Source organism: Fragaria vesca, unplaced genomic scaffold, assembly GCF_000184155.1.
Source record: "Fragaria vesca subsp. vesca unplaced genomic scaffold, FraVesHawaii_1.0 scf0512992, whole genome shotgun sequence".
Classification (NCBI taxonomy): domain Eukaryota; kingdom Viridiplantae; phylum Streptophyta; class Magnoliopsida; order Rosales; family Rosaceae; genus Fragaria; species Fragaria vesca.
Genome location: NW_004443406.1, coordinates 45,521 through 63,854, shown reverse-complemented (window position 1 = coordinate 63,854; position 18,334 = coordinate 45,521). Strand labels below are relative to the sequence as shown.

The window sequence follows — 18,334 nt, the reverse complement described above, 5'->3', positions numbered from 1 at the left end:
ATTGACATTTACTGGGGGTAGTAATATTTATGATCTGTGTGTTTTTGTTTTTAATTGTGGTTAGTTGTTGTTTTCATTACTTATTGTTTGTACTTCTAGCATATTACTTATGTTTTCAGTATGTTTTTGTAGAAATTGACATTTACTGGGGGTAGTAACTTTTGGACCTGTGTGTTTTTGTTTTTTAATTGTGGTTAGTTGTTGTTTTCATTGCTTATTATTTGTACTTCTAGCATATTACTTATGTTTTTCAGTCTGTTTTTGTAGAAATTGACATTTACTGGGGGTAGTAACTTTTGGACCTGTGTGTTTTTGTTTTTTTTGCAGGAGCACTGTTGGTTCTTTGTGTGTTCAATTTGTTTTTTCTGGCAATGGCTTTGTCCTTCTCCTCAATAAGCTCATGAATTATTCAGACCTTATTCAATCCATCCGAAAACGATTTAAGTTTTCGTCCAATGATTCTTTTCACCTTGAGTATTCATCGCCTGCTTGTTCTGCCATTTATTTAGATAATGAATCTGATTTTAAGATGCTCTTCTGCTGTGCAAAAATTTATCATATGGAGAATGTAGTAGTGACAGTAGTCAAGGATGTCGAGAAAAGTTGTTCATCAACTAGTGTAGTGGTTGATGATTGTGCTGAGATGATAGATGAGAATGACTATCTAGGTGATGCTTTTAAGGATGGACCTCAGAAGTTTTTTTTGTCGGATGAATGGGGTTCATATTTGTCACATGCTGGGCAGAAGTTTGAGAGCATTGTAGACTTTAGAGATAAACTGAGGAAGTTTGCTGTTCAAAGTGGTTTCCATTATGTGCTATCTAGGAATGATTCAATTTACGTTAATGCTGTTTGTGCAAATCGTGATGTTGACCACTGTGGCTGGGAAGTCCTTGGATTTGTTGCTTCTATTAATCAGTGCTTTTACATTACGCGGTTTAATAATGTTCATACATGCAGAGGTATGATAAGAAATCATTCTCATCGGCAATTAGGGTCTAAAATTGTTAGGACATGCATTGAGTCTACTGTTTGTCTGAATCTTGGTTTGAAGCCCCGTGAGATCATGAGCAATTTCAAGTCCACTTATGGTTATGAAATTAGTTATAAGGTTGCTTCAAGAGCAAAAAAAAGGTGTGTGGAAAAGATGTATAGCTCGGAATGTGATTCGTTTTCTATGTTAAGCTGGTTTAGGGAAGCTGTGTTGGAGACTAATCCGGGTTCTTCAGTTGTTCTTGAAGTTGATGAGAGTACCGAGAGGTTTAAAAGGGTTTTTGTAGCTTATGCCGGCCAAATTCAGGGTTTCAAGTTCAGCCTACCTGTTTTATATGTTGATGGTGCCTTTGAAAAGAGCAAATACAAGGGGCAGATTCTTGCTACAACTGGAAGAAATGGAAACAAAGGTACCTCTTGTTATTTTACTACGCCTAGTAATTGTTAGTAATTTTTCTATTTTTTAGTTGTACATGTTATGTTTTGGAGCGGAACGCTCCCGTTAGTGGTGCAGCGGCACGCTGCTTTTTATGTTTCTTCTCTTTTGTTAGCCTTTCGTTTTGGAGCGGAACGCTAGCCCTAGTAATTTTGAAAATCTTCATGCTTTTTTTTTTTTTTTTTGTTTTAGTCTTAGTTTTGGAAAGGAACGCTCCCGTTAGCTATGCAGAAGCACGTTTTAATGTGTATTACGGCCTTTGGGGATATTGTTTTGCAAGTTTACTACACCCAGTAGAAGATTACTAGGGTAGTAATCTCTATTTTAAACGTTACTACCCCCAGTAGACTTTATTATTTCGCATCTAATTTGATTTTTCACTGTTTTAATGTGTATAATAGCCTTTGGAGATACTGTTTTGCAGGTTTACTACCCCCAGTAGAAGCTTACTGGTGGTAGTCAATTGTATTTTTTTGCCGCTATATATTTTACTACCCCCCAGTAATTTTTGAAATCTTCATTCTTCTGATTTGAATATGTTTTCTTATAGTTTTATGGTTTGTTAGACTTTCATTTTGGAGCGGAACGCTCCCGTTAGCGGTGCAGCGACACGCTGCTGTTTATTTTACTACCCCTAGTAATTATTTGTTTGTTTTTTTATTGTGTAGGTTTCTTCCCTTTAGCCTTGTGTTTTTGTGATTCAGAGACTGAAAAAAACTGGTTGTTTTTCTTCAAGCACTTGAACTTGAAGGCTTTGTTGGAACCGTAAGGAAGGATTATCACATTCATTAGTGATCGTGGTGTTGGTTTGTTGAAGGCATTTGATCTCATTTTTCCTGGTAATCCTCATTTTTACTGTTATCATTATTTGCGATACAACCTTAGTCGAAAGTATAAGAACAAAGGAGGGGAAATTGTTGTTGCTGATGTGTTACAAAAATTCTTTAAAGTGGCTTATGCATCGACTGAGAAGTCTTTCTACTTTCATTTAAAAAATTTGAGAGATGAGGGTGGGGCTGCTATTATTGATGAATTCATAAGGGAGATTCCATTGGAACATTGGTGCCGTGCTTTTTTTAAAGGTTGTCGGTATGGGATTATGGCAAATGGTATTGCTGAATCCTTTAATAACTGGATTGTTGCTGAGCATTCACTGCCCCCTTTCGCTATGTTAGATCAAACAAGAATGAAAGAAATGAAGATGATGTCAGAAAGGAGTGTTGAGTCGAAATCTTGGACTACCAAGCTTACTCCTAAAATGGAGAAGAGGCTGAAAGAGCAGCTTGATAGGTCTCGTGTGTTCAGGGTGATTGCTTCCCATGAAAATGTTTATGAGATTAGGAATGATAAGTACTCCTATTCAGTGGACCTCTCTACTCGTACTTGTTCATGTGTTAAGTGGCAGATTAATTGCTTCCCATGCGCTCATTCACTTGCTGCTATACAAGGTGCAAGACTTGATGTGTATGATTTCATTGATCCTTATTTTACTGCTGAATACTATAGGATGTGTTATAGCTTTCCTATTGCACCTCTGAGTAACGTGGATGCCTTTTGTTCTTCCACTGAGGACTTTATACTACCTCCTGTTACAAAGAGGCCGGCTGGGAGGCCTAAATCAAAGAGGATAGCATCTGCTAGTGAGAAGAAGCTGATTCGATGCGATCGTTGTAATAAGATGGGCCATCATAACAAGAAGAGCTGTACGGAACCTTTGAACTGTTGCTGTAGTTTCTTGTACATCCTTCTGGTTGTTAGTGGATGTTTGGAATTTGTTGTTTTTTGGATGTTTTTTTAACTATATTTAGATTTTTCTCTATTGTAAGGATTTTGATTGAAGATTTTTGTGATGTTCATTATTGTGGAATTCTCTTGACAATATTATTAAGTTCATCTGTCCCAAGCATTAAAGTTCTAAGGGTTTTCTGTTCTTCCCTCCCAAGTAACAAACTTTACTGGGGGTAGTAATGTTTCCAAGTCGTCAGATTTACTTGTTCTGCAGCCTAACACATACTTTACTAGAGGTAGTAAAGTTTCCAGAACCTCAGTTTTTGTTGTTCTGCACCCTAGAACACTTTACTAGGGGTAGTAATGTTTCCAGAGCATAAAAAAACACAACTAAAAGGGGGGTAGTAATGTTGTTCTGCACCCAGAAATAAACTTTACTGGGGGTAGTAATGTTTCCAAGTCGTCAGATTTACTTGTTCTGCACCCTAACACATACTTTACTGGGGGTAGTAATGTTTCCAAGTCGTCAGATTTACTTGTTCTGCACCCTAACACATACTTTACTGGGGGCAGTAAAGTTTCCAGAGCATAAAAAAACACATTGCTGATGGTAGTAAACCATTACTTTACTAGGTATTAAATTCCCTTAAATTTACATGAAAGTTTCAAAATAGAACTTAAAATTGGATCTCAGTCTTAGTTGTGATATCTGTCCACAATTCTAGCAAAAGTTACATAAATCATTTGTTTAGTTTCGCAAACTCCTCTAACATCTTCTTCCTCATTTGGGTTGCCGCCTTCTTGGTTTGGATCCAACCTAGCACACATTGCCTCCATATAATGTAGAATAAATGGACCACAATCAGACCTGCCATAAATCAAAGGGCTAACTATGTTAATAACTTATTTTGACTGAGAAAATAAATCTGAATATTAATGTACATTACTACCCGGCCCCCTCATTTATGTTGTTCTACCCCCCTAACAAAAAACATTTACCAGGGGTAGTAAACTCTCAAAGCATCTGGTTATGTAGTTATCAACCCTAACAAACAGTGATACATGTACAAGAAGAATATTCATGTACTTACGATGATACATTTTGCTGGGGGCATGTGCGGTCTTCGGTCAGTTTGTATTGTTTGTGATGCATGTTATGATCAATAATCCAACGTCTTGTCACCTTTTCGTCCTCTGTCATTTTCACTATGTTGCTAGGTTTTCTGCCTTGACTGTCCTCGGGTCCGTAATCAATCGCGTAATCTTCCCTGTATTCATTTTGGTCAAGGTCTTGGCTCAAAGAAAATACAGTTGTATAATGTATACGTTTGATGAACTCCTTGATGTGCTTCACCTGTATATTAAGCAACAAAACAATTTTTAAACATTAGTTAACCTTAACAATTGAATGCTTTGCATTTTATTTTATTTTAATAAAAATGTTTTGATTGTTTACTCACCACTGCTTTTGCATTTTTGAAGTGAAAGTTGTTTTTTTCTTTGTACGGTGTTGGCAGCGAAGAGTTCATGTGAAAAAAGCGTTTGTTGATGTTGTCAATCAGCAGCAAAGTGTAGTGAAGGCTGGACCCGTGATGCAACGGAATGAAGACCATTTGCTTTCCAAACAGGGTCCAAAGCGGGTTATAGAAGTTTTCCTCCATACGGAGTTCATAACCACTTTTGAAGTCTCCAGTTGTTCCTCCATTTAGCTTGTGCAGTTCCAACATTGTTTCATGCTCTATCACATCCTTCTGCATTTAAAAAACAAATATGATTAACCTTAGATCAACCAAGAGATATAAATAACATTTTACAACCCATAGTAAACTTTACTGGGGGTAGTAATGTTCCAAAACATCAGATTTAGTTATTCTGCAGCCTAACACATACATTACTAGGGGTAGTAATGTTTCCAGAACCTCAGTTTTTATTGTTCTGCACCCTATAACATACTTTACTAGGGGTAGTAAAGTTTCCAAAGCATCAGATTTTGTTGTTCTGCACCCTAAAACGTACTTTACTGGGGGCAGTAAAGTTTGCAGAGCATCATATTTTGTTATTCTGCACCCTAAAGCATACTTTACTAGGGGTAGTAAAGTTTCCAGAGCATAAAAAAACACATTGCAGATGGTAGTAAACCTTTCGAAAGCTATTTATTAAACTGTTTTGCACTAAAAAAAACAATTTTATATGGGTAGTAAACTTTCGATAGCAACACATAATGTTGTTTTGCATTCAAAAATACTCTATGGAATGTATTAAATTTACATGAAAGTTTCCAGATGGTATCCTCACAGTCATTATAGAGATCAAATGAAAGAAAAATAAATATACATACCAAAAACTTAAGTTTACTACCCCTAGTAATCTGCTACTAAGGGTAGTAAACTTGCAAAACAATATCTTAATGAAAATATTAGTTTTATTGCCCCTAGTAAACTTACCACAATCTCCATGTTCATGAATCCAACAGAAAGTTTGGCAGCTTCTGCCTTTTCCTTCAACAACCTAATGTACACTTGCAGGCTTTGCGATCATAACATAAGTCAATATTATTAAATCTAAACTTCACTGAGTGGTGCTAATAAGGAGATATTATTTATTTTTTTATTACTCACACTCGACAACGTGTCTGAGTGTTCGATGATCCTTTTCAAGTCACTCTTTGATAAACAGTGCCAGCCTTCAGGACATGTCCAGTACGCTTCATTGTAGAAAAACATTGAATTCATACTCCAATGAAAACAAATATATTTTTGTAATTTTGCATAAGCAAACTGTAAAGTTTTATATAATTGAAACTTACTCTTCCTTTTTGTTCGGGCGGGCTTCAAACGTTTTCTTGGCGTCTCTAGGGTTCAGCTTCACATTTTTTTCTATCGACATCAGATCCATTGCTTTCCTCTTCTTGGAATAAGTATTCATCTCTTTATCCTTTGTTGTTGCTGTTTGTTCGGTCGATGAAACTTGGGACTGAACTGTTGCAGAGATGTCATTGTCCTTTTCCGTTGCTGATTGTTGGACGGATGCAGCTTGGGACTCAACTATCTTATCTAAATTACAGATGTCATCCTCTGTGAGCGGCATGTCCTCATAGTCCATTTCTGGAGATATGTGATTCAGTGGTTGTTCATCATGTATCACAGCCTTCACAAAATAAAATAACACATGTTATTCTCAGATTTTTAACAATAACAAAACGTTTACTACCCCTAGTAATAGTTTGCCTGGGTTTTACTACCTTGCAACACAGTTTTCCTATTAAGTCTACTACCCCCTAGTAATTTTATATTCTCACCCAAGCTTCTGGTTGATCATCTGCAGATTGTGTTGTTTGTGCAGTTCCAACTTTGAACTTGACTGTCAGGCTTCAGTTATGGTTTTCCTGATTTTTTAATTTAAAAATATATATATATTAGTTAACATAATAAAGAAAACAAAATAAAGTAAAAAATAGTCTTAGTTATAGTGTAAAGTATCATCTTACATTCCCTTTTGTTTGTTCATCTCCTTGGCAGCCATACTCTTCCCCACCGAATTGCCTTTTGTGCTTGGGAGGTTCATTTGCTGAGGATTTTGCTTTTTTTAAGCTTTCTCTTCAGAGCCTCAACGAGGCTCTCTTGCACCCTTTTCTCCATCTCCAGCTGCTTTATTTGTCATCGGCAAGCTGTAACTTGTGCACGTAATCATTGATTCTATTCTGGAGTTCTTCGTTTGCTTTGTCGAGTTCTTTAGCTTCTCATTCAAATCTTCTGGGATCTCCTCCTCCAAGTCTGTCAGTAGTGTCTTAAAATTGTCGCCCACTCTTTTATTTTCTTCCACTTCTTGCTGGCTTGATAAAGGAACCTGAGACCAAATACATACATATAAGTATGAATTTTACTACCCCCTAGTAAACTACTTTTTCCACAATCAGGAAGAAAAATGTGACTTACTACCCCCAGTAAATGTTTACTGGGGGTAGTAAACTATGCCAAACAGGTTTACTACCCCCTAGTAAATTACTTTTTTCACAATCAGGAAGAAAAAAATGTGACTTACTACCCCTGGTAAATGTTTACTAGGGGTAGTAAACTATGCCAAACAGGTTTACTACCCACAGTTAACTATGCCAACAGTCAACTATTGATTTAGAGATGATTATACAGTTTACTGCCCCTAGTAAACTTGATATCATATACTACTTATGCAATGAAAAGTGAAGTAGTGAACTATTACTAGGGGCAGTAAAGTATGCCAATGCACTTTTATTTCATTCATTTTTCAGACTTACCCATTCTTCAAAGCTCCGGGTGCCATGTTCGTCTGGGGTGTCATATTCCTCTGATCCGGAAGTGCTTTCTTCCTCATCCTTCCATGGACCTTTAGCAACCAGTTCCTGTTTTTAGCAAAAATAAGATTCGTTCAGTTTTTTAGAAACAACATCTAAGTACAATGCTGTATAATATTTGGAAAACCAAAAACCAATTTTTACCTCAAGCTTTTTCGGTCTCTTTAGATAGTCGCTTCTGTAGATGATGCCATTTGTGGACCATCTTACAAATCTTGGCATAGCTGCTTGTTTCTTCTGGATTTTTTTCCTTGATTTTTGTACGCTCCAAGAAACAGTACAGAGGCAGAACTACGCAACCATTCAGACCCTTTGGCTTGCCCTTGACATGCTTTTTCACTCCTTCATGGAAGGCTTCAATCACCTTTCTTGACCAGTTTATTTTGTTTATTGCTTCTAGGTCCTCACATGTCAGCACCAATTGCCATTCAATTTGGCTTCTAGATGTGCTGAAGAAGAAAGTAGCCAGTAGGTACATTATGATCAAGGAAGCAATTTTCCTTGATTTTGCCTCCTTGTTCTTAATCTTGTTGAGCTCTTCTGTCAACTTGTCGTGGATCATCTTCCTAAAGATGGATCCTTTCGTTTTGCCGAATATGGTTGACTGTTGGCTGCTCTTCTTTCTCCTGGAGATTTTCTCTTCCTCATTTTCACCTTCTTTTGTTAATCCAAACAAAAGATGCACATCTTCCTCTTTAATCTCCATTTCTTTTTCTCCAAATATGAACTTTTTTGTCTCCTTGCAATAGTGCCTCAATAAAATTTCTATATCAAACTCAAATCTGCTAACATGATCCGCAACGATGCTCCTGGTTCTAAATGCGTTAATCATTTCACCAAAGCAAGTTTGACTGATCAGCTACCATGCTTCTGAGGGGATTTTGTCTCTGTGACTCTCTATTAATTTGAAGAATGTTACCAGAGTACATTTCTGTTGAGTGTGCCGAATCTTTTCCAGGTCCTCATCCTCGTCCTCCTCCTCATCCTAGTCATCCTTCTCTATTTCTGCCACTTCCATTGCTCTCTTCTCTATAAAATACTGTTCCACTTCTTCTTCTGTGTCATCTTCTTCTTGTCTCGCTCTTTTTTGGGGAACATTCAATTTTTCCCGTTGTATGTATGAGTGCAATTTCATGCTTGTGTTGACGGACGTAGATGGTGAGGTTTCCTCAGACTCTAGACTAGTAACAAGTTGCCTTCATGCCATCCTGCATATGCAAAACACCAAAGTTTTACTACCCCTAGTGATCCTGCCTTTATAAACTTCATATTAAAAAGTTTACTACCCCTAGTAAATTTCAACTGGGGGTAGTAAACTTGCAATAGAACATCCCTCCAAGGCCAATATACACTCTGAAAGAGAAACAACTTATGTGCAAACAAAACTTTATTTTACTACCCCTAGTAACTTCTACTGGGGTAGTAAACTTCTATTTCCAACACCATTATACACATGCAGACCTAGAAAACAACTCGCATTCAACAAAATCAAAGTTTTACTACCCCTAGTATTGAACACAGCCATTAGACACATCCAGACAGTGGAAATTACTACCCCTAGTGATCCTGCCTCTATAAACTTCATATTAAAAAGTTTACTACCCCTAGTAAATTTCAACTGGGGGTTGTAAACTTGCAATAGAACATCCCTCGAAGGCCAATATACACTCTGAAAGAGAAACAACTTATGTGTAAACAAAACTTTATTTTACTACCCCTAGTAACTTCTACTGGGGTAGTAAACTTCTATTTCCAACACCATTATACACATGCAGACCTAGAAAACAACTTGCATTCAACAAAATCAAAGTTTTACTACCCCTAGTATTGAACACCGACAGTGGGAATAACTGACATGCAAACAAAAATTAAAGTTTACTACCCCTAGCTAGTAAAGTATTAGGGGTAGTAAAGTTGCCACACCGTTTCTACATTGCCATAAAACACATTGAAGCAGAGAAATATGAACCCAGACAACATTATTAGGGGTATAAACACAGATTTATGCTAGGGTCTTTTCACCTGAAAAAGAAGAATTTTAGCGCGATGTAGTGGTGGCGATGGAGTGAAGCAACAGCAGCGATAGAGTGAAGCAGCGGCGGCGGTGGAGTGAAGCAGCGGCGGTGAAGTACTGAAGCAGCGGCGGCGATGTACTGAACCAGCAAAGCGGCGCGCGGGGATGGGTGCTAAGGTCTTGATGGAGTGAGGAGTGAGGCAGCGGCGTCGATGGATTGAAGAAGCGAAGCGGCGTCGATGGATTGAATAAGCGAAGCGGCATCGATGGATTGAATAAGCGAAGCTGCGTCGATTGAGTGAGAACTGTTGAGAAGGAATTGAATTCGGAGTGGGTTCGGTGGACGAGGGAAGCGGTTATTAAGGCTAGGGTATAACTGTATTTTTACTAAGAAACATTGGTTTGGGCTGTGTAATCTTTTTTTGATTGGTTTGGGCTAGGAAAAGGTACTATTTGTGCATTAGGGCTTTTTCCCTTAATTCAATATTGAAACCTAGTGGAGATTAGTGCATTAGGTCTGTATATTATTTTGAGGAAAAAAAAACATATATTGATGTACATTTAAAAAAAAGAGATGCATTCGATCAGGTGAGACGTCTCCTCGATATATTATTGTTATCTACGGATCGATACTCACATAGTTTCAACTTCATTTAGTTGCAAACTTGCATCCCTTGCAATTTGTACTTGCAATGATCCTAGGTGTCATAGCGGGGAAATTGTGAATTTTGCTCAATCAGAGACTTGATCATGGCCTTTATATTATACGGTAACAAAAAAAACATATAAAAACTAACAATTTTATTATGAGAATATAAAAAACAAAGTAGCCTCACGTTACGGAAAAAATGTTGATAGACATGTGAGAATATGATATTACGAGTAAAGCATAATCACAACCTCATGTATCAAGATTCTAAGAACAATGTTAGTCGGAAAAAAAGAAAAAAAAAAAAAAAAAAGGAACAAGACATTCACCATTGGAGTCCTTTGACCCAAAACCAAGAAAAAAAAACATCGTAGTCCGGTAGTCGTCTTCTTCTCTTTTCCCTCCTTTGCTTTTTATATAAAAATCGACCAAAAACGCAGACAAATATCTCAAATGTAAAACCAGATCGATCGGTCTAAGTCTGCGCCTAAACTATAACACGTAAGAAAAAGCACATGCATGCATGAATTATTCACACATATACTATGGATATCTTTATTTCGATATTGAAGAATAGTCTCCTTCTTCCACAGGTCTCTGTCTTAGGGGTCCCTTCAATTATATATTTGTCCATTTCTATCAGTAATATATAGTAGGCGAGCCACTAGCTAAAGATCGTAGAGTTTAAGACCAACGAGTTAGCAAAGCCACAGCTCATCAAAGAGGACCAAGATTCAGGGAGCAATAAGATGGATTAGTGTTGGATGCAAGAAGAAAACGAATATGGCGATCGGAGCTGGACTATTTCTTCCTAATAGTGGTCGGAAAACCATCGTGAACCTCATCGTGGTGGGGATACTGGTTGTTAGCTGCAATATGATAACATCATAGCCATAGCTCAAATAACCCTAGAATCTCAAGCTTGGCTAAAATGGAAGAAAGAAAGGAGAGAGAACCTTGTGGAACCTTTCAGATATTTTTCAGATAAAAATACAAAGCGTACAAGAATACAAGCATGAAGAAGAATTTATAGTTAGAGATACTCTAACAATTATTACAGCACAGAATAAAAGAAAGAGAAAAATAAGAAAGTCTCCAACTAGATTATTACAGCTGTCCTCCACTAGGGTCAACTACAAAAGTCAACATTGCACCTATTCAACAACTGATCTTCGTTTTCACCTCCCCTCAATCTCAACAGGGGTCACCATGTTAAGATTGGTACAATGAGTATTGAAAGCAGGACTGTGTAACCCTTTAGTAAAAACATCTGCAGTTTGTTCTTCAGTTGGAACATATTCCAGTAATAAATCCTGCTTTGAACTTTCTCTCTCACAAAGTGAAAATCATTATCTAGGTGCTTGATTCTTGAGTGAAACACTGGATTGGAACTCAAGGCTAGAGCAGATAGTTTGTCACATTTTAGAACAGGAGGAGCTGGAATTCTTACATGAAGATCACATAAGACATGTCTTATCCAAGATATTTCTGCAGCTGTGTTTGCCAGAGCTCTATATTCTGCTTCTGTTGAGTTTCTTGAAACTGATCCTTGCTTCTTTGACTGCCATGAAATTGGACAATGTCCCAAAAATACAACAAAACCAGTAGTAGATCTTCTGGTATTTATCTCACCTGCCCAGTCTGCATCACAGTAAGCTCTAATAAAAGGAATACTGTAACCACATTTGTAAAAGAGACCTTTTGAGAGAGTGCCTTGTAAATATCTCAAAATTCTTTTAACTGAAGAGAAATGCACATCTGTAGGAGAAGACATGAATTGACACACTGTATTCACAGAATAAGCTATGTTTGGCCTTGTGAAAGTTAAATACTGCAGAGCTCCAACTATACTTCTATACAAAGTAGGATTAGGTAGAAGTGTACCTTCATCCTTTAGAAGCTGCATATGAGGAATGCAATGAGTTTTGCTATGATTTCTGCATGTAGACAAACCAGCTTAGCAATCAGTTCTTTAGCATACTTTTCTTGAGACAAGAAAATTCCATTATTCTTGTACTGCACATTTATCCCAAGAAAATATGATAGTGTTCCAGGATCTTTCATGTCAAAAATTGCACTGAGTTCTGAAACTACATATCTGATTCCATCTTTGTCTGATCCTGTGATAATAATATCATCAACATATAATAAGAGTGCTATGACACCAGCACCAGAATTCTTAATGAACAAGCTTGGATCAGAGTGAGAATAGGTAAATCCAAGAGCTGGAAGGTAACTGGTAAATTTCTCATTCCAAGCTCTTGGTGCCTGTTTAAGTCCATAAAGAGATTTCCTCAAGAGACAAACATAATCTGGAAAGTTTGGATCCTTGTACCCCTGAGGCTGCTGCATATATACTTCTTCTTTTAAATCTCCATGCAGAAATGCATTTTTCATATCAAGTTGTTTCAGTTCCCATTTATTCATTGCTGCAAGAGCAAGAATAATTCTCACAGTACTATGTCTAACAACTGGACTGAATGTCTCTTCATTATCTAAACCTTTCTCCTGACTGAAGCCTTGAGCAACAAGTCTAGCTTTAAATCTAGACACTGAACCATCAGGATTCTTCTTGATCTTATAAATCCACTTACTTCCCACCACATTCTTATTTGAAGGCAAAGGAACCAAAGTCCAAGTTCCTTGATTCTTTAAAGCAGCTATCTCTTCATTCATGGCCTCATCCCATTCTGGTTTTCCTGTTGCATGTCTAAAGCAGCTAGGTTCTACTAGTTCATTTAGATGCAAAACAGATGAAAAACCACTGAAGTATGCTAGTTCATCAACCTGGTTTTGCTGAACTATACAAGAAAAAGCACAGTAATCCTCAAAGGTCTTTTTCTTAACAATTTCATTCTTTGCTCTAGTTAGAATTGAATGATTGTTATAGCATTGAGCTGGATCATTCACAAAAGACAGCTCATAAGGAAGAATTTTGCCATTTGTATCAATACCATTAAACAAACTGTTAACATCAGTACTCCCATTCACATTCACATTCATAGTTTCAACTCCACCTTGAGCAACAAAATCTTCAGAACCTGGAGCTTCAGTATTAATATTCTCATTGCTGTCAACAGTCTCAGAAACACTTGCATCATAGATATTCTCATTACCACTCACATTATCTTCACCAATATTAACACCACCACTAGACTCATCAGGATCAACAGCTCCAACAATACCACCACTACCCCCCCCCGGATCAGCCTGTCCAGTGGAAACTGTGGAAGGCTGAGAAGTAGAAACAAAAAGATGACGAAGATAAGGCTTAGGAGAGGAAGTAGAGGATGAACCAGATCCTGACTGTGGAGACAAGTGATAGGGAAAAACAGTTTCATTGTGAACAACATGGCGACACATCCACAGTTTATTTAAAGAGATACTGTAACAGAAAACACCTTTAAATCCAAGAGCATATCCCAGAAAAATACACTGATCAGTTGATCTAGGATCAAGCTTATCCTTAGCATAGGCCGAAGAAGCGGAAAACAAGCTGAGCTAAAAATCTTTAGAGATGAAATGTCAGGATGAGTACCAAAAAATCTGAAGTATGGAGATTGCATCTGCAAAGACTGACATGGCATTCTGTTGATAAGGTAAGTGGCATGAGCAACTGAATGATACCAGAAAGGTTTTGGTAATTTCGCTGCAGTCATAAGAGTAATACAGGTTTCCACAATATGCCTATTTTTCCTCTCAGCAACACCATTTTGCTGAGGGGTATATGGACATGTAATCTGATGCAGAATACCTTTACTGTCCAAGAATGCAGTAAATTTTTTACTTATGAACTCACCACCACCATCACTTTGCAAACACTTAATGGCAAAATGAAATTGATTATGCACAAAAGCACTATACTTCACAAAAGTGGGAAAAACATATGATTTATTGATTAAAGGAAATATCCATACAAACTTGGTGAAATCATCTATAAATGTCACATAGTACCTGAATTCTTCTAAAGACAAACATGGTGCTGGACCCCATACATCAGAATGAATTTTCTGAAAATGAGCAGTTGACTTAGAAGTGGACTCAACAAAAGGTAATCTATGCATTTTCCCTGACAAACAAGATATACACAACTGATCAGATGCATCCCTTGGACTAGAAATCTTAAGAGTAGCTAAGCATCTTGGAAACAACAGCAGCAGATGGATGGCCTAGCCTTTGATGCCACATAGTGGATTTCACAGCTGATCCAATGAAGGCAGTATGAGAAGACCTTATTTGAGGAGTAGTAAACAGAAACAGCCCTTTAGATGTACTCTTTCCTTGATGAAGGATTTCCCTTGACATTTTGTCCTACACACATATTTCACTAATTTCAGTGCCATCCATGACAATGAAACACTTATTATCCTTGCATAACTTGTTAAGAGATAACAAATTAACTGCCAAACTTGGAACATGAAGAACATTATTCAACTGAAAAGTATGAGGAGTAATTTCAGTAGAACCAATATGTTTGATACTCAAACCTTCACCATTACCAATAGTGATTGAATTGGAGGAATCATAAGGATGAGCTATAGCAAGATTTCTGAGATCAGAGGTCATATGGTGAGTTGCTCCTGTGTCTCTAATCCAAACTTCATTAGGAGAAACACCTGAAGATGATGCACCATGAGTATGAGCAGACATAGCTGTGATTGTAGCAGGAGGATTGGAGCCTTGAAAAGCATAATTGCTCCTGTGTGGGCAATCCAAAGCAGTATAGCCTTTCAGACCATAGATTTGGCAAACAAACACAGATGAGCCTTCATTTCTTGAAGGACAGTTAATAGCTGTATGTCCTCTTTTGTTACAAAGTTGACATTCAAGTGAGGCTCCACTATTATTTCTATATTCACCATTCCCAGGTTTGTAATTTGGAGAAGCTGGATTGTTGAAACAAATTCGAGCAATATGTCCTTGCCTGCCACAAAACTCAAATAGAATCTCTATAGCAATTATCAGTAGTGTGACCCTTCTTGTCACATATCTGACACTTAGCACCACCATAATGAGTCTGAACTTTGACCTTGAGTAAATTGCTTAGTGCCACTCCAGTTGGACTTCTTAGCAGAATCATTCCAAACCCTTTTTCCTTTGTCACCATTGAAATTGTTAGCTCCATTACTGCTACTACCTCTAAAATTGGAGGAACCTCTCGTTGCCATTGCTGTCGTAGAGCCACTCAAAGAAAACTGAGATTCAATGTCTCTTTTTGCTGCCAACAGTTGAGCTCTAAGGTCCTTAAAGGAAATTGAGTTATCTCTTGCTCTAATGACAGTCTTTATCATAGAGTATTCTTCAGGTAAACCATTAAGAGTCACAACTACAATATCTTCATCTACCATCGTGACACCAACAGAGCTGAGTTGGTCTTTAGCATGCTTAATGCGCAGAAGGTACTTCTCAATAGAATCTGCACCTTTCTTAATGATTTGTAAATCAGTCTTCAACTGCATGATACTAGCTCTAGAAACAGAAGAGAATCTCTCTTGTAATGCTAACCAGGCTTCCCTTGATGACCTAGATCCCACAATGATATCCATAACCTCATCATCCAGAGTTGCCATTAAGAGACCTATCAATGCCTTGTCTATCATTTTCCACTCTTTATAGGCTTTCACTAATCTCACTTGTCACTAAACCTTCCTCAGATAGAAAAAATCGAGGAGGACATGGATAAGAACCATCAAAATATATAGCTGAAGAGATCATTCACCTCCAGAACAGATTGGAACTGATAACTCCACTTAATGAAATTAGTATCTCCCAATTTCACAGTTATCATGCTCAACAGTGAGTTTATTTCTGACTGAGTATTTGTCATGATTCCTACTATCACACAAAAGGACTGAATCAGATCACTACCAAAAGTAGAAACTATAACCACACTTCTTTATGATCAACACTTCACTGCATTGAACACTACAACTTTACTTTCTCAAGCACAGCACTACACTTCACAGCACACTCACTTAAGCACATAACAACACTTCTCAACACAAAACACGCACTATTTCTCTCCGCAGCACATCACACACATCAAAACTGCTAATCATCACTGAAATGTTCTTCTACTATAGCTAAAACACACAGATCAAGCTCAAATATGGAGAAAAATGAGCACTGGCCATACTCTATCTTATCAAAAGGCTTCAAAAGAAGGATCCAGCAAGATAGTAAGCTTCTAGAGCATGAAGAACACAGTAGCTTAGCAGATCTAGGCAACAACCCTGAGATCTATACATATAGGCATCAAAACATCGAAATTAAGCTACGAATAGAGAGATCGAAGCTCAGAGATGAACCTTAGAAGCTTAAACTTTGCAGATCTGAAAAACAAAGAAAGCTAGGGTTTCTGCAGCAAACGAACACCAGAAACGAAGAGCGGAAGCGAAAGCTGCAAACAACCACGAATCAAGCTTAGATGAGAATCAGGATCAAGAGCCGAAGCTCTGATACCATGATAACATCATAGCCGTAGCTCAAACAAACCCTAGAATCTCAAGCTTCGCTAAAATGGAAGAAAGAAAGGAGAGAGAACCTTGTGGAACCTTTCAGATATTTTTCAGATAAAAATACAAAGCGTACCAGAATACAAGCATGAAGAAGAATTTATAGTTAGAGATACTCTAACAATTATTACAGCACAGAATAAAAGAAAGAGAAAAATAAGAAAGTCTCCAACTAGATTATTACAGCTGCCCTCCACTAGGGTCAACTATAAAAGTCAACATTGCACCTCTTCAACATTGCACCTCTTCAACAACTGATCTTCGTTTTCACAATATTGGTAATTTGGTATAGTCGAAGTTGAGGCGCTTACAACTCTTCTTCCTGCTTCTGAAGGTACGCCATCCTTATTCTTCATCTGTATCTTCTTCTTCGTCGGTGTACTTCCTAAAAAGGGAAAGAGAATGAAGGTGGCTTTAGAAAATAACGCTGTTGCCGGGGATCGAACCCGGGTCGCCGGGTGACAGGCGGGAATACTTACCACTATACGACAACGACTTGATGCAAGAGTTTCTCTCCCAGTACTATTAATTTTTCTAATATACTTAATAAATACAGGAAGAACTAAATACATAAAGGGTTTTGATTTGTGTTTGCAGTGGCTGCCCTAGAAGAAATTGCTACACAGATAGGAAAAACAGACTGGGACTTCAGCGTAGACCCGTGCCTGAATGACACAACCCACACAAGCTGGGCTACACCGAAGTCTGCTGATAGGCCTCTATTCAACAACACACTCACCTGCAACTGCTCCTTCCCTGATGGCATGTCATTAACATGTAGGTGCATTTCAAGCTTAATTTGTTGATATATATGTTATGCATTGCTCTATAATCACCTAGCTTTGTTGGGTTTGAATTGCAATCTTTCAATTGGCTTTTCATGCACTGCACTCTGCAAGTGTGTGGGAATTTTTTGTTCTTTCCTTTCCAATTTAGGAGAATCCATTTTGTTTATGAGAATGAAATGTAAGACAGTATGACTACTAGCTTTTTCTGCGTAAGTTTGAGTTTTATGATCAGCACTGACTTTTGTTGGAAACAGTATTCTTAGAGGGCAAGATCTTGCTGGTGTTCTTCCACCATCTATTGCAAAATTACCCTACCTTACACAAATGTAAGGATTTTGTAATGTACTATGATACCATCTGAAATTTTGTAGTTTTTCACAAATGCTAGTCTTATGATTAATATGTTTGCCCTTGTTTACAGCGATTTCACGAGGAACTTTCTTAGTGGTAATATACCGAGTGAATGGGGCTCTACAAAGTTGGAATATATGTAAATGCACTTCTTATCTCCATATTCATGGTTCGCCAATAATGGCTTAGAATGATTGAACTAAGACACTGAGTAAACTGCAGGTCCTTTAATGTGAACAACTTAACTGGACCAATCCCTGCTTTCTTGGGGAACATACCACTCTAAGATACTTGTATGTTCTGCCTCTATCTCTCATTCTCTCTTTCTTACTTCTTTGTGTTTACCGAATCAAGTTTAATTTTCATTATTTCTAGCCTGCTTGATAAAAAGGAGAATATGTTTTCAGGAATCTAGAGACTAACATGTTCAATGGAACTGTTCCTCCTGAGCTTGGGAATTTGGTTAACTTACAGAATCTGTAAGCTTCTTCTTCTTGTTCTTTTTCAACCGCAGTTTGCTTTATTTTATT

At 37.6% G+C, this 18,334-nt stretch overlaps 3 protein-coding genes across 3 annotated transcripts in view; 2 read left to right on the top strand and 1 right to left on the bottom strand.

Moving 5' to 3' along the window:
• The first annotated feature begins 559 nt into the window (after positions 1-559).
• On the top strand, positions 560-3,254 carry LOC101309414. The gene is made up of 4 exons (XM_004309580.1): positions 560-1,403; positions 1,831-1,853; positions 2,247-3,132; positions 3,238-3,254. Exons 1-4 carry the CDS (start codon positions 560-562, stop codon positions 3,252-3,254), a joined length of 1,770 nt encoding a protein of 589 aa, XP_004309628.1.
• A 10,759-nt stretch (positions 3,255-14,013) lies between these two features.
• On the bottom strand, positions 14,014-16,640 carry LOC101306292. The gene is made up of 2 exons (XM_004309570.1): positions 16,459-16,640; positions 14,014-15,982 (listed from the first exon to the last, which is right to left on the bottom strand). Exon 2 carries the CDS (start codon positions 15,158-15,160, stop codon positions 14,462-14,464), a length of 699 nt encoding a protein of 232 aa, XP_004309618.1. The 5' UTR covers positions 15,161-15,982; positions 16,459-16,640; the 3' UTR covers positions 14,014-14,461.
• Positions 16,641-18,227: 1,587 nt separating this feature from the next.
• LOC101309116 (probable LRR receptor-like serine/threonine-protein kinase At1g53420-like) overlaps positions 18,228-18,334 on the top strand; it is a 1,088-nt gene continuing 981 nt past the window's right edge. The window contains exon 1 of the mRNA XM_004309579.1: positions 18,228-18,283. Coding sequence (XP_004309627.1) covers positions 18,228-18,283 — 56 coding nt within the window. The remainder of the gene's footprint in view (positions 18,284-18,334) is intronic.